The sequence below is a fragment of the Cervus elaphus genome, chromosome 20 (genome assembly GCF_910594005.1).
Source record: "Cervus elaphus chromosome 20, mCerEla1.1, whole genome shotgun sequence".
Lineage (NCBI taxonomy): Eukaryota > Metazoa > Chordata > Mammalia > Artiodactyla > Cervidae > Cervus > Cervus elaphus.
The window spans coordinates 91,568,923-91,596,884 of NC_057834.1; the positions used below are offsets into that span (position 1 = coordinate 91,568,923).

At 40.2% G+C, this 27,962-nt stretch overlaps 1 protein-coding gene across 3 annotated transcripts; it reads left to right on the top strand.

The window, feature by feature from the left end:
* The first annotated feature begins 14 nt into the window (after positions 1-14).
* CRYZ (crystallin zeta) lies at positions 15-27,656 on the top strand. 3 transcript variants are annotated; one of them, XM_043877351.1, is made up of 9 exons: positions 15-128; positions 4,950-5,073; positions 6,704-6,856; positions 10,498-10,661; positions 16,101-16,152; positions 21,896-22,045; positions 25,847-25,948; positions 26,049-26,144; positions 26,563-27,656. In XM_043877351.1, the coding sequence occupies exons 2-9, from the start codon at positions 4,963-4,965 to the stop codon at positions 26,725-26,727; spliced, it is 993 nt and encodes a 330-aa protein (XP_043733286.1). In that variant the 5' UTR covers positions 15-128; positions 4,950-4,962; the 3' UTR covers positions 26,728-27,656. The 3 variants fall into 3 exon arrangements, with proteins under 3 accessions (XP_043733286.1, XP_043733288.1, XP_043733287.1); XM_043877353.1 differs by having other exon boundaries at positions 63-197; XM_043877352.1 differs by lacking the exon at positions 15-128 and adding an exon at positions 670-808.
* Positions 27,657-27,962: the final 306 nt, after the last annotated feature.

Below are 27,962 nucleotides of genomic sequence, written 5' to 3' on the forward strand. Positions count from 1 at the left end.
CCTGGGACCCGCCCCTGGGGCGGGGCGAGGCGGAGCCTGAAACTGCTGTGGCCTGCCGGGCCCGCCCGCTTTTCCCCGTGCAATCTCAGGGGACGCTCGCAAATTTTGACTTTCCACTCTACAACGGGGTAAGTGGTTTTAAAAGTCCCTCAGTTCACGCTGAGGATTTCCCCAGCGCTCGTCCAAAAGGAACCGAGGTGGGTTTTGTTTGCGTTCCTTTCCTGCGTCCCGTCCTCCCCGAGAACCATGCGATAAGGAGTTTGTGGCCAAAGTTACTCCGCACCGGGGGCTGCAAGTTAATCACCCGTAGGTCACCAGGGCAGTTTGACTTGCTGGTCCTGAGAGCCTGGTTGCTTACTGGCGGGGTCAGCGTTTCGGGTCCCACTGCGGGGCGCCCACCCATCAGCCTCTGCCTGCCTGCCCCCACTAGATTTCCCCTCGGCCTGGGCTCTGGATTCCTGCAGCCTCTCGCGGCTGCTGTGACCCGCGGCCACTCGGGTTCGGGTTTCCTAGGGCTCCTTCTCTCCGGTCTTTCCTCCTGCTTTGATGACGTCTTGGAGAGATTGTGTAGACCCCTTCCACCCCGCCAAGACCCTCATCTAGGAGACTCTTCAAAAAACAAAATTCCCTGTTAGCACATCGTTGGGTATGTACACGTTTCTAGAGGAGACTTATCTCAGTGACCAAGGAAGGGATGTTAATGATTCAGCCATTGAAAGGCTAAAGTTTGGACTGATTGTCAGCAACTAGTGGAAATGGCTTCCCGCGTGGCACAGTGCTAAAGAATCCGCCCGCCAACATAGGAGAGGTAAGAGAGGCAGTTCGATTCCTCACTTGGGAAGATTCCCGTAGAGGAGGAAATAGCAACCCACTCCAGTATTCTTGCCTGGAAAATGCCATGGACAGAGGAGCCTGGCGGGCTACAGCCCATGGGGTCCCCAAGAGTCCGACTGGACTGAGCATAGCACAGCGTTAGTGGAAAATGGCTGTGTGATTCCCACTGAAACCAGTGGGACACTCCGTGAGTGCCTGATCAGCGGTAGGAAATCACACGGAGCCCTGCTCCCCCAGCGCAGGAGCAGCTTGTTTGTTCCACCCAATCTTTTCTTCCAAACACCTGCAGGGGTTTAGAATAACTATCTGATCAACTCCTCCTGCCCTCCTAATCAGAAGTGGGTACTAAGAGCCAGGCCCATGAAGAGTATTCTGACAAGGTCATTCAGCTAAGAAGAGACTTTTCTTTGGCTGCTTTTAATTAAAAAAATTTTTTTTCTGGTTTAAGAATAAATATGCTACTATGAGTCATTCTTGATCAACTGTAGCACATTTATAATGTTTGATTCTCTTTCCAAGTTTTTTTTTCTTGTTAGAAATTCTTGAAAATTAAGAATTTTTTTTTTAATAATATGTCTTTGCTTTGGCTTTGTGAATCGATCTGTTCATTCTATGTGAGAACGTATTTCCAACTTTTTCCCTATCCCTTTAATTTTCATTTAAACCAAATGAAAAAAAGAAAAAAGAAAAAAAAAATTAATAAACCAAATGGATTCAAGCATAGCTTGAAAAAGATCAGTGTTGAAGGAAGAATTTTAAATTCTGTATTTCCTCCATTTGCAAATGTGGTTGGCAACATTTCATAGGTTAAAAAGTAAAACTGAACAATAAACCAAGGTGCTCTGATTCAAAGTTTATATTTGATAAATAAAAAACCTGCTAAAGTGCATTTTAATTAAAAAACACAAGCAGTGTGATAAGCCTGCTGCTGACTGTAAATGATGTACTCTGAATAACAGAGCTTATAGCCTGTCAGGCATGCTCTGAAGCACTCCCCATGTGCTGCTGCAGTTCGTCTTCACAAGGATCCTATGCTAGGGAGCATTGGCCCCATTTTATAGATAGGAAAATTATTATTATTATTATTATTATTATAGTTTTCCTGAAAGAATCACATTCTGTGTATCTCTAGTAGATCCCTTAACTTATGGGCATTTCAAAAATTTCAGACTCAAAGTAGATGTCTTAATCATAAAATATGAAATGCTACCTGCAGGTTAGCTGAATTTCATATCTCTAGCTCAGTCTGTCTCACTATCATCATTATAAATTCTGTCTCTTAAGAAATTAAAGGTCCTCTCTGCCAATATTTCAAAGGGTGAGATGAAAAGGATTTGACAGTTAAGGGGGAAAAAATGCCCAATAACATTTAAGGTGTTGGGTTTCAGCTCTGCTTCAGTGTGACCCTGGTGAATCTCAACCTCTGAGATGTTTCCTCATCCATAAGAAGGATGGTGGTTTTATTTCCAGTTCTGCATACAATTAAATGGTGGTTTTAATAACTGTTGCTTCTCTACCTATCATGAAAATCCTTTTAATGGATGTGAAAAATGTGCTGTTTAGAAGAAATCCGGTATTGCAAAGATTTAAGAATAATAATTACTATGTTAACAATTTTTTAGCATAGCACCTATATTATGAAGCAGATGATGATCCTGTAGGTAGTTGAGGTGGTTCAAAGGCAATGAATGCAGATTGGAGCCTGAGCAATCATAGTGGCAAGGGCTCAGCTGGAAATAAGACCACCAGAAGCAAAGTAGGAGAGTTTCCAAGGTCATGCCCTGTTTCCTCATGAGCTCCACAGGTTAAGGGGTAGTACTGGGCAAGACCGGGCTGGGGGTGGGGTCTTCTAAATCCAGAATTAAGGGTGAGGCTCTTCCTTGCTTTGTTCTTTTCTTCCAACTTAGCAAATGTCCAGATGCGAGGAAAAAAATGTATGTGCTAGGTATTTTTGACAGATCCTATTTCAGGGTAATTTTGCTTTTATTATTGCTACAGTTTTTTGAGGGTACTAGGGATGTCTGTTGGTGAGAAGATAGATGTGAGAGCTTGAAAGAAATAAATAGGGAGGAAGTAAGTAGATATTGAAAGTGGAAAGAGAGCTACACCTCTTAACATGGTGTGTGTGTGTGTGTGTGTGTGTGTGTGTGTGTGTGTGTGTGTGTGTGTGTGTGTGTGTGTGTGTGTGTGTGTGTGTGTGTGTGTGTGTGTGTGTGCGTGTGTGCGTGCGCGCACATGCATTGAGGAGAGATGAGGGCAGAGTGGGGGGAGTCTGGGGCTTGTTATCCTTTCCCTCTGTGCTCTGAGTTTGGCACAGTGCCTCCCTTATAGTTAATGTTCAAAAATGCATGTTGAATGAATAACAACCAATGTTTGGTATTCGTGCTTTGTTTGAGTAGTTCTCTGGACTGTGAACTATTTGAGGTTAAGAACTTGATTTTACAACAGTCCTATAAATATTGTTAAATCAAAGATGACTATAGGATTATAGAACCAAAGATATCTTAATGAATAAGAAATTGGAAAGGAGACACTGGGGGGAAAGGAACCATGATATCACTATGTATAGAAGTAAACACTTGCCGGGTTCTGTGCTTCATACCTGCCCTGGCTCTTGCATAGTATCCCTGAGTAGAACTCAGTTTTCAAAAGAAGAAGCTCAAAAAAAGTGACTGCCTTGCCCAAGGCCACATGGCTAGTAAAAGATAGATCTGGGATTCATACTGAGAGCTGTCAGATTCCAAAGCCCGCACTCTTTTCGCAACACCATGCTGAAGACAAAAAGGAGAAAAAAAGAGCTATGTTCTTATTTTCAGAGTAGAATACTCTGGTCTGTACAACCTTTTCTTTTTCTGTTTTATTTTCTTTATATATATTTTTGCTTTCAAGTCTTAAGAAATACTCAGCTTGAGTGAAGATCCAAACAGAAAGGCAGGAGTGAGACTTCTGGGTAGGTAGGGCATGAGCTGCCTGTTCCCTGGTCCTAGTTCCTGCGAGAAGCTTCTTACCCTAAGACTGCTCTGCTGCTCTGCAGTGCGTGAGGCTTACACCTGCTTCTGACCCCACCCCCTTTTTTAATCAGAATACTGCCCTTTAGGCTATTTCATTGCTAAACAGCCTTTTAGCAATGGAGAGTTTATTTTCTCTTCTGTACTAGGTACTATATTAAATCATTTTGAATAAAGGGTTTTAAAATGGCACAGCTTTTGGTTAATTATATCAAGAACTTGCCATTAATAACACCATCAAAGTGGTTTGATTCCCCCCACACATGGAAGGGCATTTTATAGTCAGCATGAGCTTTGTTCCAAGGAGTCCTGTGCTGGGCTTCAGTACAGTGAAAGTCTGAATTCTGTCACCTCAAGTCTTAGTTTCTGCAACTCTTTTTGATGTTTCAGCTGCTCGTGGTTGGTGAATATGATTATTCCAGAAGTTAGCAAAGATGTTCCTGGTGGTGGCAGAGTTTAGCAATATTTGGTGTGGTTAATTTCAAGAAATTGTCATAGCAGACAAGCAAAATTATGGAGGTCAGACAAAGCCCTTTCATTACATCTCTATAGATGTAAGATTTCCAGTTACCCAATTCTATATATATATATATACATATATATGTTCTTTACCTTTCAAAGCTTATTTTAACTCTGAGTTTTTACAGTGGTAAGGTTTGTTAAAGCTGGGTAGCAGGTAAATGTTTATTGTATGTTTTATATTTCTCTCTATATCTGAAATGTAATCTAACAAAAGAAGATCTGTTTATCTAATGTTAAGAAAACTTACATTAGCTCCTAGAATTTCCAAGATTTTATAGCCCAAGCTTACACGAAACAAAACCTAAGATAATTGTATCATGCATCATCTATCCAGATGTTTTTGTTTGTATGTTTGATTCCCTTGTTGAAAGCACTGAATCCCTACAGGAAATAATATGAAGCATTTTGCTTTGTAGCTGAAGGATTTGTAAGATGAAAGGTCCTTAAACATGAAATGAGATCAGTGGTAAGCTCATGATTTAAATTGTTGTTTGAAAAATTGTTTGATCTTCCCCCTCCAGGGGGAGAAACACAGTGATAGCCTAGATACAATATGACAATATGTTTTGTTTTTTTTTTTCTTAGTATCTAGATCACCATGGCGACTGGACAGAAGTTGATGAGAGCTATTAGAGTTTTTGAATTTGGTGGACCAGAAGTGCTGAAACTCCAGTCAGATGTTGCTGTACCAATTCCAAAAGACCATCAGGTGGAAATCATTACTTAAAAACAGGCAATAATTATACTGAGTGTGTGTCTCTAGCACATGAAGTTAATGTTCGAAAGACTGATTTATAAAGATATTGTATTAGGACATACCCTGGAGAAGGGAATGGCAACCCATTGCAGTATTCTTGCCTGGATAATCCCATGAACAGAGGAGTCTGGTGGGCTACAGTCCACAAGGTCACAAAGAGTCGGACACGACTGAGCTACCTTCACTTCACTGTACTGTTTACACTTATAAGCTCTGACAAAGAGAACATATAATTCTAACTAGTGAAGTAAATGTATAAAAAGAAAGAACATAAGAAAAATTTTTAAGTTGAAAATCATCTGTGTAGTGAAGTAATTGGATTTTTCTGAATGGAGTCATGATTATTCAATTACAATCTTTCATGATCTTTGTTTTATGCATGGGGAGAATAATTTTCTTCTGCATACATGCTTTTTTACATACAAGAGATTTTAAATATAGATTTTAATCATTTCCAGTGACTTTAATAATATACTTTTTCAATAAAAATTATATATTTTTATTACTGCACCTCCCATCGCTCCCATGTCTAACTTCCTTAGCAAGCCTTATGAGAGTTTTTACAGTTTGGTTATGATTTGACAAAGATTTCTTTCTTATCGTTTCTTCTCAGTAGACTGCTGTGACAGTAAAGCTCTATCTGGTTTCCCCAAGAGGCCCTTTCATTCCTTCTGTCTTTGCACATACTGTTCCTTTAACCTGAAATATCCTTCTTCCATTCTGAAAGATATCTACTCATCCTTTAAGATCTAGATCAAATACCACTTCCTTCATAAGGCCTCATAAGGCTATCATACTTTGATAGCAGAAGTAATCATTCTGTATTAAGGTCAGATGAGCTTCTATAATAGATGTAGCCTCAAAATTTCAGTGGTTGGCAGCCTGGATGGGAGGGGAGTTTGGGGGAGAATGGATACATGTATATGTATGACTGAGTCCCTTTGCTGGTCACCTGAAACTATCACAACATTGTTAATTGACTATATCCCAGTATAAAATAAAAAGTTAAAAAATCTCGGTGGTTCTCATTTGCTAAATTCCACAATTCTAAAATGTCAGTGGATAGAGTTTTCTTCCAAAGTGATATAGGGACCTGTATTTCTTCCCTTGTGTGGCTCTGCCGCCTTCAACACCTGTCTTCTGAGGTCACTAAGAAAGGGTGGAAACACTATGTACATTGCCTAGGAAGGACTTTGTGGGTCAGTCTCAAAAGTAGCTTTCGTCACCTATGTTTACATTCCATTTGACTGCTTATAACTCTGAAGGAGCCAGGAAGGAATATTCTTCCTACCTTCCTGTCCAGGAGGAGAAAATAGGTTTGATGAGCATGCAGAGGTCTCTGCACACACCCCCTCAGATATCCCCACCACTGTTTTCCCCAGATGTTTTTAGTAGAGCACGTAAACCATTCTGCCTTATGTTTTTATTTATATGGTGATTTCTAAAACTGGAATGTGAGCTCATTGAAGGCAGGGTTTTCCTCTATTTTTGTAGCTCCCATGATCACTCCACTCCAGTCCTATGATAATGCTGAATGAATGCCTAACTGCTCTGTATGAACTGAAGTACATTGTCATTGCAGGTTCTCATCAAAGTCCAAGCATGTGGTGTAAACCCAGTGGACACATACATTCGTTCTGGCACTCACAATATAAAACCACCTCTACCTTATACTCCTGGCTTTGATGTGGCTGGGATAATAGAAGCTGTTGGAGAGAGTGTATCTGCTTTCAAGGTATTACATTTTTAATTATTTCTATTTTAGCTTAATATGTATATTTTTTAACATTTTGACATAGCTTTAAAATGTGTCTGTATTTAAGTCTTTAAAAGGCCCTGTTACACAATTTCTGCCACTTGGGGGACTCCTCTAGTCAAAAAAGAAATTATCTTTTATCCAGGGACCTTGCTTGTTTGCATTGTTGGGAATAAGTGTTGGGTAATTTCTGTGTCTCCACATCCCCATAGAATTGAACTGTGATCCTTTGATTTAACAGAAATACTTAAGGAAAAAATATAATAAGCAAGGAAATTATACTGTTTCCTAACTCTTGATAATACACAGCCAACATAATTTTTTCTTTTTTTTCCTTCTATAAAATTTAGTTCCACAAAATAAAGGGAAGGCTAATTCTTTTGAATAATAAGTAAAAGATGAACAAATGCAAGGTCACCTATACATTTTTAGAGCTATGATTCAGACCAAGGTGGCTGAGTCAATGTAGATGTTATGAGTTATGATCAGAGCTTTTGTTATTTATGTGCAAAAAGATATAAAAAACCTAGATAGCATATTCATGTTCTAGCATCTGTCCTCATCATTCCTTGACCTGCTCAGCTGTGGCAGCACATTTACCAAAATTGAACTGAGCGAAGATTAACAGGATCTGGCCCAGGAAGCCAGGAAAATTCCTTTTGCTTTCTACTCCTCTGCCTTTGGCAGTCTAGCTCCTGCCCCCACCGCTTCACTGAGACGATGTTTACTAATGTCGCTAATGGCCTCTATATTGCTGAAGCTAATGGGTCCTTTTATGTTATTATCTGTCTTGACTTCTCTGGGACATTTGACACTCTCAGCCACTTACTTTTTCTTAAAAATAAAAAAAACTTCTCCAGCTTCTGTGACATTATATTCTCCAGGTCTCCCCCCCGACCCCCACCTCCCGTTCCTCTCTGAGCATCCTTTTTCAAGCTTCTTTTTCTCTGGATGTTCCTCACATCTTGGTGTTGCCCAGCACCCACTGACCCTATGCAGACTCTGCCTTTGTATTTTCTTCCTTCTTCATGATGGGCTCATCTGCTCCCTCAGTTTCCATTATCTAGTGTGATATCTTTAGCTTAGAAGGTAGACCTGTTCTTTCCAAATATGGTGGCCATTAGCCACATGTGGCTGTTTGAAATTCAAATTCCATTCAAACTAAAAATTCCATTCTTCAATTGCTTAATAGAACCAAGTGTCTAGTGGACACTGTTGGACAGTGGAGATGGAGATGGAGAACATTTACATCATCACAGATGTGATGCAGAGCCCACATCAGCAAACTCTAGGAACCTCTTACTCATGTCTAAAACTGAGCTTCTCTTTCTCCCAACAGAGCTGCTGCTTGTGTGGGGCTGTCTTGGTGACATCTGGGTTCTGAGGCTTATCTATCCCTCACTCGGCTCTCCCTTACTGGGACTGTTTCCTCTCTCCTCTTTTCCTCCCCACTGTAGTGTAGTTCTGGTTATCTTACATAGTCCCTTCTCTGGGTTTTTATAACAGACACTTAACTTACCACCCTCCTTCCTAGCCCCTCGAATCTATCCTTGCTCTATAAGGAGTAATTTTCTAAAATGTAATTTAGATTGTTTTACACTGTGTTTCAAATCTTGTATCAATTCTTTATAGATTTCAGGGTATTGCTTGAATGCTTATATTACAAAAGAAGACTGTTTCGTGCTCTTTCTCCTACCCATCTTTCCATTCTTATCTCCCATTCCTTCTCACTCTGTAGTTTATCCTTTAGTAATAACCGTTTGTTCTTCCCTGCATGTCCCATGCTCTTTCATCTCTGTGTCTTTGTGTTGGCTCTTCTATTTGGCAGAACTGAATCAAAGCTCATAAACATGGGTTCAGGGGCTTTTACCCTCCAGCTTTCATTTCTTTTCATTTTTATCTCCCGAAACTGTTAAATTCCACACTGTTGTTATTCCTTGGGAATGCATGCTGGTGATTTCTCAGCACCTCTTCCTATCACAGTTCCCTGACTTAACTTTGTTTCCTTTATCGCTAGCATCTCTTCCCACTTCCAGTTTTCAAGATCTTGTCCTATCTTTGAAAGTGAAAGTGAAAAAGTTGCTCAGTTGTGTCTGACTCTTTGCCACCCCATGGACTATACAGTCCATGGAATTCTCCAGGCCAGAATACTGGAGTGGGTAGCCTTTCCCTTCTCCAGGAGATTGTCCCAACCCAGGGATCGAACCCAGGCCTCCCGCATTGCAGGCAGATTCTTTACCAGCTAAGCCACAAGGGAAGCCCCTTATCTTTCAAGACCTAACTCAGATACTAGTTTCTCAGTCTAGCTGTTCTTGATTCCTTCAACTTCGAAATAGTTCTTTCTTTTTCTCGTACCTGTCTTTGATGGCTCATCAGATTTGCCTTGCTTTAAAATTCTCTCTCTCCTTTTTTCCCTCTTCCTGTAGTTTAAGAAGCTTGAGATTAGGGAGAATGTCTTGCTATTAATATCCATCACAGAACTAAAAGTACTGCTTTTCATAGTGGATTCTTAAACAGGTTGGAATTATATTGAAGTCAATGCAGTGTGTTTTTAAGCTGTAAAAACGAGATTAATCTGATGTTAGTCTTACTTGACCATTTGAAGGCAACACTGTCAAGCAGTGATGCTTGTCTTTGACTCCTGGGTGCCGTTGGAACTTTTTCTGTGTCTACCTCACCCTATAGTGTTGTATTATAGGGCAAATTTAGGTGTATTGAGAGTTATTGCCTTAATGTTTTGCTTATTCCAAGAACTATTTGCTTTTTTTATTCTTCAAGAAACGGGATTTAGAAGAGGTACTTGTGCTGGGCAGTCTAATTTCCTTGGTGTGCAGGTCACATGGAGCCAGCTTGTAGTGCTTGCATGGGGCCTTACCCCCAGTTACACATCTGCCTTCCAGTAGTGAGGACCCAGCAGGCGTTTATGGAGAGTTTGTTATATGTTTCTGGTGCTGCAAAAAGGTCAAGACACTTTTCTGGCTCATCTCTGTTTTTGGGATCCAGGCAGAGTTGCCTGCCTTTTGGTCCATGCGTGAAAAATGAGGGAAATGTGGGAACAAACCTACAGAAAGGATTTAGAACAGGTGTTTGGAAGAAACCTTACATTGTATTTGTTTCTTCTCCCCATTATTGGATAAAAAACATTTATGTTAACTGCCATTTATTAACTGCTTGATCTAAGCAAATTACTGAACTTATTTACGCCTCCATTTCCTCATCTTTGAAGTGGGATTATCTAAAGGGAGGTAATGAAAGTTTTCCTCATAGACTGTTGTGAAGATCAAATTAGATAACACTCATTAGACACTTAATGCTGTGCCTTGCACAGCAAGCTGTCAATAAAGGTAAGTTATCATCATAATCTTTAGACCATTCTGGACATTCTCTCTTTTCTTATTTTTCCTGTTTCCCTTGATTTTTCTTCTTCCTAGTTTCCATTAATAAAACATTTTAAAATGTTCTGTATTTTGAAGTTGTTTTTATGAGACCTTAGGATGTAGACAACAATATATAAACACTCATTTTATTTCTTGTTATAAATGTTGCATTCTAAAGAATTACACCCATGCTGACAACCTTTTTAATCCCTGAAGCATTTATTAATTTATTGCTTTCCCCAGAAAGGTGACAGAGTTTTCACTACCAGGACGATCTCTGGGGGTTATGCTGAGTATGCTCTGGCAGCCGATCACACTGTTTACACACTGCCAGAAAAACTGGACTTTAAACAAGGAGCTGCCATCGGCATCCCATACTTTACTGCTTATCGAGCTCTGCTCCACAGGTAATAACACACTCTGTCAGCTTTATAACCAGCACCAGAGGAGGGCGATATTAATTGGAGGAAAGTAATATATAATTTATGCTTCCTACCACCCGTCTACCCATTGGTCATTTTTGGTTCCCATTAAGTTACCGTTAAGGTTTATGGAGCGGAAACTCTGCTCATTTGGTAGATTGTTCTAATCACTGAAGAAAAAGACAAGAACAGCAAAACCCCATCTTTGTCTTTAAGATGCTCACAGTCTCGTAAGGGAGAGAAACGTTAAGAGTATTACTACTCTTATATATATATACACATTATATATCATGTGGAAAGGGCAGTGGTAGAGATGTGCATAGGGATTTACGGGATCACAAGGGACATGCCTGTGGTAATGAGGTCAGGCTTCCTGGCAAGGCATAAGTCTTAGATTATTTTAAAGCCATGGTTCAAAAATCTCGTTATCCAGCTCCAGAAACTAACTGCTGCAACTTTAAAGTACAGTGGCTCTACCCTAGTCCCCCTGGTCAGTTTCCATGGCTGATACCTGAGAATCTATATTTTAATCAAATTCTCTAGGTATTTGAAAAGCATCAGAGAATATTATCCTGGGGAAGGGTAGCTGGGAGTAGGGAGGGTATTCTAGAGAATGAGAAGAGCTGGTGTGGGGAGCAAACATTGGGGTATCTGGGGAAAAGAGCTATAGCAGTTAGCTTTTGTTAGAAGATTTCAAGGCAAAGAGTGGTGAAGAATAAAGTTGGAACATAGTAATCTCTCAGTAAATGTTAGCTGTCATTATCAAATAGGTGCACCTCAGATTGTAAAAAGCTAGATTATAGCACTCACCTATTGTTCTGTAAGGACTTGGAGGTCATGTAGTGTTTTATTCAGGAGAATGATATTGTCATATATGTGTTTTATTAGGATTACTCATCTGCTACGGGAAGGATGGATGTCATGACAGGAGTGGAGAAAGACATGGGAGAATCTTACAAAAGTACCCTCTGGACATTATTAATACTTAAGGGCCAGAGCAAGGCTCATGGTAGAGGTGGAGAGGAAAGTATAACTATCTAGGGGGTAAAGTCAGAAATATTTGGTAACTATTTGCATGTGGAGAATGAGGGAGAAAAAGAGCTTAAGAATGCTTACAGCTTTATAACGGGTAATGTTTGACTTGACAAAGAGAAGGAGGGAAAAGTTTCAAAGGGAAACTGAGTTCAGTTTTGGACGTGAAGCTGAGACAGGCATCATCATGGAGAAGTCCAGCAGCCTGTCGGATGAAAGAGTCTGAAACTTGAAGGCTGGAGCTTTAAATCGGGAGCTGTCAGCATGTGGTAAGGGCTGACAAAATGAGTCACTGAAATTCCTCGGAGTGAGAACAACAGTGGAGAGAGACTGGAACTGTACTGAGCATTAACATTTCGAATGTGGTCAGAGGTAGGGGACAGAGGCCTGAGAGAGGCAGAGGGAGTGGAACCCAAGGCCAAGAGAGTCTAGAGGCCACTGAGTCTGTTAAACATCCCTTAAGCTCATAGGTATTGAAGCCAGGAAGGCCTAGGTTTTAGTACTGTCTCCACCTACTACTAGTCAAGTCGCTTTCCTGTCTCAACTGTAGTTTACTGACTTGAAAAATACAGATAATAATAGCAAGCACCTTGGGGTGTGGTGAGAATTAGATGAGGATGCTTGTGAAGTTGTTAGTACATGAATAGTACAGAACAAGTGCTCAGTTAGTGCGGCTGGGGTTAGGGGTAGGAGTTGATGTTGCTACCAAGGAGGGAACCTAGCTGTCAGTGCAGCTGTGAGGCCTGTTTGGGAACAAAATAACAGCCAGGCTTAGTGATAGGATATCAGTGGTGGCTTCCCTCAGATCATTTTCAGTAGAGTGATGGAGCGAAGCTTGAATGAATGGGTTGAGAAAGAAAAAGGAAATCGATTCTTGAATGACGACTACTCTTAAAAAGTGGGGAGACAGGCAAGAAGAGGTAGGAAAAATACTTGAAGAGAGTGTGGGAACAAAAGCGTTTTTTTTTTTTTTTAAGATGGACAGGACTTGGTCATTTTTATAGCTAAGAAAGGATCTAGCAGAAATAGATGGGAAGCTTGGAGAAGAGGGCAGAGTAGCAGATGTAACAAGATCTTGTGCTGGGCAAGGATTGGACTTAGCACAGAGGTAGAGAGATTGGCTACCTGGAAGAGGCAGTGAGAGTCAATTCCTAGGGCAGGTTGATAAGTCCGGGGGTCCCCAAGGAGAGAGGGGTCTGGAATTCTCAAGGAGGAAAGGACAAGTTTTTTTTTTCCTCTACATTCCTTGGTCTTAGTCACATAAGTCAGTTTTTATCTTTAAGCCTCTAACTGATGATTACACAACAAACAACTCAGTTTAAACTCTGTACTAAGGATTATATAACAACAGTGTATCCTGCCTGAGGACAGTTTCTGGAAAAGACCTTCTGGCTAATCCTGTTATCTTAAAATGTAAATTATGGGAGTGGGTCTAGTAAGATCTTTACAACCTCCAGACATTCTTTTGATTCATTGTAATAACTAACTAAAAAGTATATAACTCCATTGCTAACACTAGTGAGGGGGCACTCTTTCTGCCCCCTTCTGATATCAATGTCAGAAGCTTTCTCTATCTCTTTTATACTTTAATAAAACTTTATAACACAAAAGCATCAAGCCTCATCTCTAGCCCCAGATTGAATTCTTCTCCTCCAGAGGCCAAGGATCCCAGCGTCTTTTGTGGTTCAACAACAACCTTTCAGCATTGGTGTACTTAATGGAAAGTTTGTGGGCAGGGAGGTGAGGCATTGAAGGAACTCATATGTGATTGCTTCATTTTCATAACTAAATAGGAAGCAAAGTGACCTTTTGAGAATCAGAACTATAGTGGTCCCAAATGCATGGTCATGTGATTTTTTTCTTAGGGTATTTAGCCATTTGGATACATTATCCAGGGAAGGTAGACCATAATATTAATCCAGGGCTGGAGCATTAGAGGCAAATTGAAAGAGCACAAAGGAAATGGGAACACTGGAGAGAAAGAGAGAAGTTGGGGTAATGTCCCGTGGCATCCAGGCTGATGGGAGTGTGGCAGGAGCAGCAAGAGGGCAGAAAAGGAGCAGACAGCAAGCTCTGCGAAGCCAAAGAAAAAGTTTTGAGGGAATGTGGGGTTACAGAATCGGAACAGGAGATCAATATTGGTTATTAGTGTCTGATATTCCTCAGGTAGAATGGTTAGGGATGACTACTAGGTGTGGGAAGAGAGTGGTAGAAGTGGAGGAGAATTCAGGAATTGTGAGTTTTCTTCCCATGAATGTTGAAATCTCTCAGGTTGGGGCTGAATTTGGGGTGGAAGAAGAAACCTATTGGAAGCTCCAGTACTTTGGCCACCTGATGCGGAGAGCTGACTCATTGGAAAAGACCCTGATGCTAGGAAAGATTGAGGGCAGGAGAAGGGGATAACAGAGGACGAGATGGTTGGATGTCATCACTGACTCAATGGATGTGAGTTTGAGCAAACTCCAGGAGATAGTGAAGGACAGGGAAGCCTGGCACGTCGCAGACAGTAGGGTCACAAAGAGTTGGACATGACTTAGCGACTGAACAACAAGGAAACCTCTGAGCCAGGTCCTAGGCTTCAGTGAGTAGGAGGGGGTAACACAGCAGCATGGAAGTCCAGGCCCCCTGCTCCAACCCGGCTACAGGCCCCAGGGGCAGAGGACTATTAGTGTTCTCCAGAGAAGCAGAAACAACAGAATGTGTATATTGATGGATGGATTCATGGAGTCTTGCTGAGTCTAAGATCTGGAGAGCCTAAGAAGAGTAGCAGTTCAAGTCTAAAGACAATCTGCTGTCAGAATCTCTTCTTGCTCTAGGAGAAGTCTGTCTTTGTTTTATTAAGAACTTCAAGTGGCCAGGCCACTTTATTATGGAAGATAATCTGCTTTATTCAAAGTCTCCTTACTTAAACATTAATCTCATCCAAAATAGCACCTTCACAGAAATATCCAGAATGTTTGACCCATATCCAGCACTATGTCCCAGCCAAGTTGACACTTAAAATTAACCATCACAGTGACTACACGAGGATAGAAAGGTGGTAGCCATGGAGACCCAATAGACAGTTAGCCTGCTGTTTCTCCACCTGCTACAGGCCCAGGGGTTTAGGACAATGTACTTAGGGTGTGGAAACTTTTGTTTATAAGATTTGGAAAAAAAATCATTGGAAATATTTCATGACCCAGATTATAACATTAGTAATCCTATTCCCTTAACTTTGTATTTTACTTTTTAAAATGTCAAAGTGTTTTGGTAATAGCTGTCTCAGTTTATCACTCCAAACCCTCAGTTTAACTCACTTTGCTCAACCCCCCATCTCCAAGCGAGCATGTTGGAGAAACTTCATTTATTGACTCACAGCTGCCATTTGTCAGCTGTTGGCACACGGCCGTGAGCAGGACTCTGGGTGACTGTGTTCTCACTCCCAGATTGAACAGAAGATCTGTACAGGGGGGTGTGGTTTAGTCGCTAAGTCGTGTCAGACCCTTTGCCACCCCATGTACTGTATAGCCCACCAGGCTCCTCTGTCCATGGGATTTTCCAGGTGAGAATATTGGAGTGGGTTTCCATTTCCTTCTCCACTCTACAGGATGACCACCCCCCCATGGTAAACAAGGATCCTCGCTGAGAGTCAAATCTGGACCACACAGCCGCTGCTGGCCTGTGACGTCAGCATCTGTCCATGTGAAATGATAAAGCATCCCTGTGTCTTGCTGCATGTTCCTTGTTTTTAGTATAGTAGAAAAGGAGTGGGTGAACCAGAAGTCAAAAGAATATGTCATTTTACCAGAGGCTCTGGGCACTTTAGGGGGTGGTAGGGGAACCTGTGTGACAGGACTTGTTCTGTTTCTTACTGTCTTCCCATCGCTGACTCAGCATTGGTTTCTGAAACAAGGGCTTGCAGGCTGTGCAGCCCGGTGTTGAAAGGCATGGAGAAGGAAGACAGCAGCTGCTGCGTTTACTCAGGTGTGAGTCTGAACCATGGAAAAAAGACTGAGCTATAATGACCCTTTCTGAGACACTTTCTGTGGGAATGAATGGGAGACTCCAGTTCTAGGTGAAGCAATTTCCCTTGACACATCCACAAAGCCTCTTAGCGGGTAGCACAATTACATGATCCTGGCACCCCAACAATATCTGACACTGGTTGACTCCCAGTAGACATTTGTTGAATGAATAAATGAATTGAATGTTCTCTTTTATCTGTGGCTCTAAAGAACCATTGTTTGAGTCTGGGGAGCGTGGAGAATATCTCGGGTTGTCTATCAGGATGAGTTTCCTCTTTGGGTAACTGTTGGTTGAAATGAAGGTAGAATTTTCTTAAGAATTATGACAAACACTGAGCTTAATTAGCTCCAAAGTAAGGTGATGAACCTGTGTTTTCTTTTTCAGTGCCTGTGTGAAACCTGGAGAAAGTGTTCTGGTTCATGGAGCTAGTGGAGGAGTAAGTATTTTTTTCTTTTAAGTTTTTTTTTTTTTTTTTTAGAGCTTATGTTTGTGGCTTTCACATTATATTCCTTTAAGTTGCTTTTAAAAAATTTATAAATATGGTCAAGGGTGATGACTTTTTTCTTTTTGTAGTGAGACTTTAGATTCTGTCTTCTGAAGGTGATTCCCCATCATATTCGTTTAGCATTTCTTGGTTAATAAATTCAACAGATTACCTAATCAGAAATGTATGCATTAGGTTTTCTACCTGTGTTGGGTATGGACCAAGATAAACGGGCTTTTGTTTTTCTTTTCAAGAAGTGAATGTTATAAGGATATTTATTTAGAATTGTAAACAGTTCTTTAAGGTTAATATAAATTCCACATCCCCTTAGATAAGAAAACTAAGGCTCATTAAAGCTTTACCTCTGTTGCCCCAGACAGCTCAGCAAAGCCACACTGTGAGTTCTTCATCCTCTCTAGCGCTCTTCCTGCTCGCCTGCTGCGCTTTGATGACATTCGCAGGGTACACAGTACACAGCTGTGTCCTTCACACCACAACCCACAACTTAAAATGCTAATGGGTGTGGGGGGTGGGGGGTGGGGAATGCTCAGAACTTATCAAACCAGCCCTGCAGTGAAATCACCCAACACAGAGCTGTCAGAAAGCTCTTCAAGAAACTAGCTGTCAATCTGCCTCCGAGGAGCTTAGAGGAAAAGTTAGAGCTCTGAGGTTGGAATTTAACAAGAAATCCACATGACCTCTATCCTGCATGTAGAGGCTTTAGAAATTTTGGAGACACGATTTCGCCTTTTTAAAATACAGGGCCTGGGGCTGGATGTATGAGAAAGCAGGTTAACCCTTTCAGGACACTATATTTCAGAGAGGAGATGGAAAGAAGTAATCTATTAATGGCAGATTTTTCCCGGCATAATGAGAGGCATCCTGAAAATGCATTTACCTCTAAAAGTGGACAGGTAATACAGAGAATTCAGACCTCTGTATATTTGTTACTTTCCGTGGATGTATCATGAGATTTCAGGCCCAGCTTCCTATGTACTTCCAATAGATCAACTCAAGGATTTCACAGATAAACTGTTTACTTAAAAAACACCAAGATTGTCTTTCTGGGGCTTGAGAAAATATGACACATACCCTTGTCAAAAACTCCTGTTGTTTAGCCTCACTGAAGAGGCAGTTCGGGGGTTAAATTAAATTTAGCCCTAAATAAGTAAACCTAATGCTAAATAAGTACAGAATCTGTCCAACATGCATTTATTTAAATTGCCTCGGCTTTCACAGAGCTAACCTTGTGCTCTGTATCAAAAAGAGAGATTTCAGTAGGAAGGGGAGAGACGAGTTTAAAGAAAATCTCTTTTTATTCCCTTTACCCTTTTGTAAAAAGCCAGGTCGCTTCATCATGATTTTTTTTTTAAAGGCAAAATCCAGACTGTTCTCTGTGCTGGCTGAGTTTGTTAAATCCTTGGCTGGCAGGGATAGGCTGGCGACCTGGTGTGTGAAGCGCTTCTGATCCTCTCTGCCCATCAGGGGGAAAAAGTGCTGGGTTTTGTCTTGCTTCTATTTGTACTTTCTGTCCTCATTTAAATCAAATTCCTTTGGGATTATGTTGTGTATTTAAAACGGTGCAGAATTTGTGAACACAGCCAACATCCGGATATGTTGGTGGGGAGTGCCCTATTTTATTGTCAGCAAAATAAATAGAAGAAAAAATAGTTGACACATAATGGTATATAATCTATTGAAGAAATATTGTTAAAATAATTGTTGACAAGAATAGAATAAGCAACTCCTTTAAAATATGTCTTGAGTGCCCCTTTGAAGTAGTTAGAGCATAATATTTACATTATCTCTTAGGTTAAAACACAGTTTTATTAGAGGCCTCCCCCCCTTTTTTTAAGTGGAAATTAAAGTAGCAAAAATCAGCCATGCTAACCCCATGGTGTAGTGGTATTTCATGGAACTGAATGTCTGTCACACTCACAGTGAGTTCCCTGTGTTTGTTTTGGTTAAATCAAACAAATCCTCAGCATAACCCAACTGGGTTCAGGCTCCTCACTCCCATGTGCCGTACAGTCTTTAAGGTCTCACTTCAGGCTTGGGAGTTCGTGATTCTGTTACAATTTTAATTAGTTTCCATCGTCTTTTTCATCTCAATTCTCTTCTATCTTGCCCAGTCCATAGTGATTGTATCTTCCTTTAAATCAGTGGTTTTCAATAAGGGGTGATTTCATACCATCTCTTCTCCCACTTGGAGACATTTGATGGTGTCACAACTGGATGAAAGGGTCTGGCATCCAGTGGACAGAAACTAGGCGTGCTCCTTCTAAGCACCCTTCACTGCACAGCATAGTCCCCACAGCAAAGAATTACCTGGCCCAATAGTGCCAAGTGTGAGAAAGCTTGTTCTAAATGTATGGGCTGACCCTTATCTGTACCATTCATTTGGCATGGGACCAAACATGTTTCCTAGTATTATAATTTAAATGATTGCTTTTATCTATATTCCTAAAATAGTTTTATTTCTCCTTTATGCTAAGCACATTTATCTAGTGCTCTAGTGATCTCATGCAATCCTGTGGCTTTAAGTACTGTCTATAAACTGATGGTTCTCAAATTTATGTTTCCAATTCTGAACTCTTTTCAAGTCTGTTATCATATTCAACTAATGATTGAGCATCTTCAGTTGGGAGAATTCAGTGTGTTCAAAGTCAATTCTTGATGCTGTCACAAACTTGATCCTCTCTCATCTTCCTCATTGCAGTCAATCTACGCAGTTATTCTGACCTGAGACCTAGGAGACATTCTTGATTTTTCTCCATTCCTCACCTCCCACCTCCAATCTTTGATGAAGTCCTGATCTTCCTGCTCCCATTTCCCTCTACCTTCTTTTTGCCTCCCGTATAATTAGCATGTTCTATTAAAAGCCTAATTCAGATCATATCCCTCTCCTGCTTAAACTCTCCAGTAGTTCTGCTTGGCTCTTAAATATAATCCAGAGTCTTTACCTCCAAGGCCGTGTGTGCCTTGGCCTTTCTGTGCCTCTCTGGCCTCATCTTCTGCTCTCTTCCGCATGTCCCGCCCTTAAGCCACATTGACCCTCTTTCTGCCGTTTGAATGCTCCAAGCTCATTCCCACTTCAGCAGGATATCCGTGCCCATTCAGCCTACAGTATTCTCCAGCAGGCGTCTCAGACCTGTCCCGGACTGTGCTTGTCCCTCTCTCCATTCAGATCTCTTCAGAATGCCTTTCCTGATGACCTAATTGGCCTGGTTCTCTATCTCTTTATAACCCAATACACTTATTTTTTTCAAGTATTTTTCATTCTCTGAATTTACTTTATTCATTTATTTCTTCATGTGTTTATTATGTCCCCCTTCCTTAGAACATAGTTTCATGCATGAAGAACCATATCTTGCACATCAGTTCAGTCAGTTCACTTGCATCCGACTCTTTGCAACCCCATGGACTGCAGCACGCCAGGCTTCCCTATCAGTCACCAACTCCAGAGTTTGCTCAAACTCATGTGCATCAAGTCTGTGATGCCATCCAACCATCTCATCCTCTGTCGTCCCCTTCTCCTCCTGCCTTCAATCTTTCCCAGCATCAGGGTCTTTTCCAATGAGTCAGTTCTTCACATCAGGTAGCCAAAGTGTTGGAGCTTCAGTTTCAGCATCAGTCCTTCCAATGAATATTCAAGACTGATTTCCTTTAGGATTGACTACTTTGATCTTCTTGCAGTCCAAGGGACTCACAAGAGTTTTCTCCAACACCACAGTTCAAAAGCATCAATTCATCGGCACTCAGCTTTCTTTATAGTCCAACTCTCACATTCATACATGACTACTGGAGAAACCATAGCTTTGACTAGATGGACCTTTGTTCTGCTTTTTAATATGCTGTCTAGGTTGGTCATAGTTTTTCTTCCAAGGAGCAAGTGTCTTAATTTCATGGCTTCAGTCACCATCTGTAGTGATTTTAGAGCCCAAAAAGATAAAGTATGTAACTGTTTCCATTGTTTCCTCATCTATTTGCCATGAAGTGATGGGACCAGATGCTGTGAACTTAGTTTTCTGAATGTTGAGTTTTAAGCCAACTTTTTCACTCTTTTCTTTCACTTTCATCAAGAGGCTCTTTAGTTCTTCACTTTCTGCCATAAGGGTGGTGTCATCTGCATATCTGAGGTTATTGATGTTTCTTCCGGCAATCTTGATTCCAGTTTGTGCTTCATCCAGCCTGACATTTCACATGATGTACTCTGCATATAAGTTAAATAAGGAGGGTGACATACAGCCTTGATGTACTGCTTTCCTTATTTGGAACTGGTCTGTTTTTCCGTGTCTAGTTCTAACTGTTGCTTCTTGACCTGCATACAGATTTCTCAAGAGGCAGGTCAGGTGGTCTGGTATTCCCATCTCTTTCAGAATTTTCCACAGTTTGTTGTGATCTACACAGTCAAAGGCTTTGGTGTAATCAATAAAGCAGGTATTTTTCTGGTATTCTCTTGCTTTTTTGATGATCCAATGGATGTTGGTAATTTGATCTCTGGTTCCTCTACCTTCTAAATCCAGCTTGAACATATGGAAGTTCTCGGTTCATGTACTGTTGAAGCCTGGCTTGGAGAATTTTGAGCACTACTTTGCTAGTGTGTGAGATGAGTGCAGTTGTGCAGTAGTTTGAACATTCTTTGGCATTGCCTTTCTTTGGAATTGGAATGAAAACTGACCTTTTCCAGTCCTGTGGCCACTGCTGCATTTTCCAAATTTGCTGGTATATTGAGTGCAGCACTTTCACAGTGTCATCTTTTAGGATTTGAAATAGGTCAACTGGAATTCCATCACCTCCACTAGCTTAGTGATGCTTCCTAAGGCCCACTTGACTTCACATTCCTGGATGTCTGGCTCTAGGTGAGTGATCACACCATCATGGTTATCTGGGTCATGAAGATCCTTTTTGTATGGTTCTCCTGTATGCCACCTCTTCTTAATAATATCTTCTGCTTTGTTAGGTCCCTACCACTTCTGTCCTTAATTGTGCCCATCTTTGCATGAAAAGTTCTCTTAGTATCTCTAATTTTCTTGAAGAGATCTCTAGTCTTTCCCATTCTATTGTTTTCCTCTGTTTCTTTGCATTGATTGCTGAGGAAGGCTTTCTTATCTCCTCTTGCTATTTTTTAGAACTCTGCATTCAAATGGGTATATCTTTCCTTTTCTCCTTTGCCTTTCGCTTGTCTTCTTTTCACAGCTATTTGTAAGGCCTCCTCAGACAACCATTTTGCATTTTTGAATTTCTTTTTCTTGGGGACGATCTTGATCACTGCCTCCTGTAAAATGTCACGAACCTCCATCCATAGTTCTTCAGGCACTCTATCATATATCTTGCACATAGTAAATAATAAATGTTTATCATATTCATGAATGTGAATTTGCCCATGTACATACCTGTCTCTTCTACGTAAGTGGTAGATGACTTACTGTTGTTATGTAGTATTTTATGTGTACTGTTAAAGTGTGAAGTCACTGAGCATATTTTGACCATCTTTAAACCCTGTATCTTCTGCACAAAGCAGATGCTAAGTGAACATTTTGCACAGTGTTTCTTATTTCTTTGTTTAAACTCTTAACATTTATTAGCAATAGTCTAGAACCTAGAAGAACATCATGTTAATTATATGTACTTAATAAATGTTTGCAGAGATGCAAAGTACCTAAAACTACTGGGGTTTATTTTGTTTTTTAAGGTTGGAATTGCAACATGCCAAATTGCGAGAGCTTATGGCTTAAAGGTTTTCGGCACAGCTAGTACTGAGGAAGGACAAAAGATTGTTTTGCAAAATGGAGCCCACAACGTGTTTAATCACAAAGAAGCTAATTATATTGATAAAATTAAGGTAAAATTGTTCTGTAATTTTATAAAACTAAAATTTTGTTTCATGTTCTTTTATAAGTTTTTTTTTTTATCAACTACTCTCTTAAAGTTGTTTGTTTTGCCTATGTGTTTTAAAGCTTTAATTAATTTAAAAGTAGAGATGTCTACTTTTCAAACCTTCACTATCATTTCTGCCTTGTTAATTTTTACTAAATAAAATATAGCCTCTCTAGAGGCTTATAGTTATAAAAATCAGTACTCTTTAATGCAAATCACATTTTAAGTAAAGCCACAGCTTTGTATTTGCAGCTGTGAGGCATTTTTTAAACATATATTTTTATATATTGTGAAATGATCACCACAGTAAATTTAGTTAACATCTGTCCCCATACATAATTATAAATTTTGTTTCTTGTGATGAGAACTTTTAAGATCTATTCTCTTAGCAACTTTCAAACATGTAATACAGTATTCCTAACTGTAGTCACTGTCCATTACATCCTCATGACTTTTTTATTTTACAACTGGAAATTTGTGCCTTTTGATCCCACCTTTATCCATTTCACCCATCCCCCACCCCTTACCCCACCAAAAAGGTATTCTTAATATAACTTCTATTGGTGTAAATTTTCCATGGAAAGTTAAATTATCCGTGAATTACAAACTGGATCTCTCTGGCCTAGGGAATTAAGTTTCTTTGTTTATTGGATGTTTTTGGAAGAGAAACCACTACCTCATCCAAAATGATGAGGCAGAAGTTAGTTACTGTTAGATCTATTCCATTGCTGCAATCCAGTTCAAGCAGGTTCTGGAGTTCTCCATCTTTGCCATGGTAACAGTTTACTAAACCCTGATTACTTTGCTGATCCTCAAACTACTTGCTCATGTTGAGAAAGAATTAGGATATCCCAGGTACTGATTACAGTGTAAACAAGGTCATTACAAACTGAGGAAAAAATGAGTGTGAGTTTGTTTTATTACCCCTAAATCATCTTGCCAAAAAACTGAATAAAGGCTCTCCTTTGTATATGTTGAGGAATCCAGAATTGATTGAGCATGCACTCCTGATATCATTATCAAAGATGAAAATTGGCCAGTTATTTTAAGAATAGGTTTTTGTTTTGCAATGTAATTCTAAGACCACAAGACCTTATAGCTTCTCTCTCTTCTACTGGTTCCTTCTGCTTAAGTCTCTCATTCTCCAAAAACATTCTCTTAACCTTTTCTCCTCCCCTCCCCTCCTTTACCACACATTTCTTGAAAACGTAGGGGGTACTTAAACTTCTCTTACTTCCTTACCTCCCACTGCAATTTTGCTTCCACCCCAGGGCTTTCCAGGCCCTAGTGGTAAAGAACCTGCCTGACAATGTAGGAGATGTAAGAGATGCGGGTTCGATCCCTGGGTCGGGAAGATACCCTAGAGAAGTGCCACCCATTCCAATATCCTTGCCTAGAGAATCCCATGGACGGAGGAGCCTCATGGGCTACAGTCCATGGGGTCACAAAGAGTCGAACACTACTGAAGTGACTTAGCCCACATGCACATACCAGCTACTTACGTGGCTTGTCAGGGGCGCTGATAATCCCAGCACCAGTCAGCTGCTCTTGGCTCACTTCTCACTGTGCTTGACCCTGACCAGACCTCCCGGAAGCTGGCTCCCTTCTCACTTCTCTAACTCCTCTTTTAGTCTTCCTCCTCTTCATTTCACTTGGTATTCCATAGGTCTTTCCTCTTGGTCTCTACTTTCTGTGGTGCTACACCTTCATCCTGATCCATCTCATACACATCCTTACACTGCTGGTTCCCTGCACTATCACTGTTCATTCCTCACACCATCAGCCTGCTAAACATGGCCGTTCGTCTGGTCCCCCAGGAGAGACACCCACATTTCATTTCCTGTTCCTGTTGTTTAATCACCTTTCTCCCTCCTGCACATCAAATTGGTCCCCTTATCTATCAGTTTCATCTCTGACATGCCTTTCATATGTGTCTCTCTTTCTCTTCCCTTCACTGTTGTGACTTCATTTAGTCCTCATTTTTTCCAGTCTTGACTCTTATTCACAGCTGATCTAATGCCCCCTTCTGTCTCCTCTACTGTCTCCAGAGTTATTTGGTTCTCTGTTTCAAAGAAAGAAAAAAAAAAAAAAATCCTCAGAAATAAATGAGAGCTCCATGAGAATAGGAATTTCTGTTTTCTTCTTCCCTCCTGTACTTCCAGTGCCTAAAACAGTGCCTGACACAAGAATTAACTAATGAACATCTGTCCCCACAAAGTCCAAATCTTTTAATGTGGCATTTGATGTATTTTCAGAGTCTGAACCAATTTGCAGTCTCTTAGCTCCTACCTCTCCCCTCCCACCCCCGCCCCCATCTCCTTCACAAATGCAGACCCCAGCTCTGCTGGGCCACTTTCCAATTCCAGCTCTTACACTCCATCCCTACATCTTTGCTCTTCTGTTTCTTTTGTCTAGCTTCTCCTTGCCCCTTATTCCTTCTGTTCTACTTAAGAACTCCTGCTTATCCCTCAGGGCCGAGGTCATCATCTCTGTGGAATTTTCTTTGACCTTTACAGGTGATCAGCACTGTAACTTTTTACCCCCTCTATAACCTGTGGTTTGTTTCCTGGTGGCTCAGATGGTAAAGTGTCTGTCTGCAATGCAGGAGACCCGGGTTCAATCCCTGGGTTGGGAAGATCCCCTGGAGAAGGAAATGGCAGCCCACTCCAGTACTCTTGCCTGGATAATCCCATGGACAGAGGAACCTGGTAGGCTGCAGTCCATAGGGTCTCAAAGAGTCAGACGTGACTTCACTTTCACTTTCAATGCAGTACTTAGCCCATCACATCACACCTTTAACTGTAGTGTTTTCCATTTTCCTCTTTATTTTGGGTTCTCTATGTCCATCTTGACATTCATAATACCTCACACAGTGCTGGGCGTAGGTGTTCATTTTTTTCTTAAAATGAAAATGTATAGCTTAGCTTATTTAAGAGCTGGTTTTAGATGTTGAGAATTGACATCAGAAAGCCCACAAGAGAGAATGTGAGGGTGGGATATTTCAAAAGAACAGCATGTATACTATCTATGGTGAAACAGATCACCAGCCCAGGTGGGATGCATGAGACAAGTGCTCGGGCCTGGTGCACTGGGAAGACACAGAGGAATCGGGTGGAGAGGGAGGTGGGAGGGGGAATCGGGATGGGGAATACGTGTAAATCTATGGCTGATTCATATCAATGTATGACAAAACCCACTGAAATGTTGTGAAGTAATTAGCCTCCAACTAATAAAAAATTTAAAAAAAAAAAAAAAGAAAGCCCACAAGAAAAGGAGTAGTGTGCCAAGCTGATTGTAGACCACTGAGAACACAACTAAACGTGCGCTCACACACACACACAGAATACTGCAATACCAAAAAGTCAGTATTTTTTTTCTTTTGTCTGTTTTTTAATAAAAATGGGAGCCCCAATGCAGTTTTTTATTTTTGATTTGTTGCTTCTTCCTCTATTAAAATACATTTTGAAGACAGAAAATTTTCACCTAAGGAAGAAGTACTTTATAGTCAAGTTGAGTCTAAGCACATGAAAATTCTGGACAAATTTGATTTCATTATAGCAATTTATTTAATACAAATCTGTCATTTTAGATGTGGCTGGTACCTTGGAATTACAGCATCACTGTACAATTAAATTATCTTAAAATTGGCATTATTACTCTTTAAATATATAGCATTTTATGTCATTTGAAATATATTTCTGTAATATATGGCACTATGATAATCTTTTTTTTCCTAATCTACTCTGCATTCTTTTATATTATATAGAAATCTGTTGGTGAAAAAGGAGTTGATGTGATTATTGAAATGTTGGCTAATGTAAATCTTAGTAATGATTTGAATCTTTTGTCACATGGAGGACGAGTAATAGTAAGTATTTCATTTTTTTTCCATCACTTTGCAGTTTTTTCATAATTTAACACTATTTTGCAGTAATCTTTAACTACACACATGTTGTTTTTCATACTAGGTTGTTGGCAGCAGAGGCCCTATTGAAATAAACCCACGGGACACCATGACAAAGGAATCTAGCATAAAAGGAGTTACTCTGTTTTCATCCACCAAGGTAGAAAAGTGATTCTGATAACTTAAACATTGGTGTAATTTGCCTAGTCAGGCAGACTGAAAATTTAAGTAGATGTTAAGGTTAGTTATCTAAGTGGGTTAAGGATTAATCCCTGGAAGATAACTAGGGTGACAATATAATTTATTTTCCAAGCCAGGGCACTTATGAAGGAGAGAGGAGATACTGTTGGTAATTACCAGTTACTCCATAACAATAGGTATTTTGTAAACTGAGACTGCCACAAATTGCAGTGTTGGCTAACCTATAGGAAACTACTTTTTTGTTGTTTTGGACAAGTTGACAAAAGCCACACATCTGTGAGAAAACTCTTAATGCTTTCTTAGACTCTGAAAAATGTTAATGCTTCTGAAAATTGTCATGTGTTCCTCTATTGAAAAAGACGTTTTCTTTCCCTCAGGAGGAATTTCAGCAGTTTGCAGCAGCCCTTCAAGCCGGAATGGAAATTGGTTGGTTGAAACCAGTAATAGGTCCCCAGTATCTACTGGAGAAGGCTACTGAGGCTCATGAAAATATCATTCATAGCAGTGGAGCTATTGGAAAAATGATTCTTCTCTTAAAATGATCAATCCTTCCATTGATTTCTTGTGTAATTAGGGGTTTCATATCTCAGTTTTATATACACTGTGTTTGCTCTGCTTAGCATTCATTTGATTCAGTGAGTTTCTTAACATTTAAAAAAAAAGGTTTGTCTTTAGTGATCATAAGCATTGGAGTACTGTTTATTTTATAGCTGGCAACTTTCTTTATGCCTTCTACTTCTCATCAAGGAATCATTGTATTAGGAAATAGGATGTTAGTGGTCACTTGGCATTGGAGGACGTTACAGAAATTCCTAACCGATACTCATCATTAATCCATACCTTTGACTAAAACATACTAATCCAAAATAGGACTGCTTGATTTCCAAGCCTACTTCTCCTTATAAACGTTCTTTAGTCTCTTATTAGCCCAGAACTATATTGGACTCTGATGATTCTCTGGAATAAATGAGACCCCTTGGCCAAACTAATCTCATCTAAATCTACAAGTCTCTCAGAAAGGCAAGATAAACAGTGTCCAGAGAAATTTGTTATTTTTCCAATATTCCCAATATTTTAAGATATTCACTAGGTTAATGAGCCACATATTCTGTGAGAACAGCAGCTTTCTCTTTGCTATAATGATACTGGGTGCATAGTTTCCAAATAGATATGTATTGATTGATTCAACTTCAAAGTAAATTTAGAATTATCTCTTTGTGTGATTGGGATCGTATATTTTTATTTAAATTAGTCAAATTAGATGCATTAAGAATGATATGCTTTTGTTATTATAACATGGTAATTGCAATAAATTCTAGAGGCAATTGAAAATGGTGGTTTTCTAGTTTATCTTACATGTAGTACTTGCCTTATATCAGTTTTACATAGCACCAAACTAAGGTTACTTCCTAACAGTGTTCTGTGTTAGAAGTCTTTATCTGAACTAAATAAAAGGATAATTACCTGGAAATCTTGCCATCAATAATATATATGTTAGTCGTTCAGTCATGTCCAGCTCTTTGCAACCCCATGGACTTAGCCCACCAGGATCCTCTCTCCATGGGATTTCCAAGGCATTAATAGTGGAGTGGGTTGCCATTTACTTCTCCAGGGGATCATCCTGACCAGGAATCGAACCCAGGTCTCCTGCATCAGTGGTGGATTCTTAACATCTGAGCCACTAAGGAAGCCATTAACATTATGTCTCAGGAAATGAGGTTTGATTGTTATTTTTGTTCTTGTTTTTCTTTATGTGAACACAGCCTCCTGTCTGTTG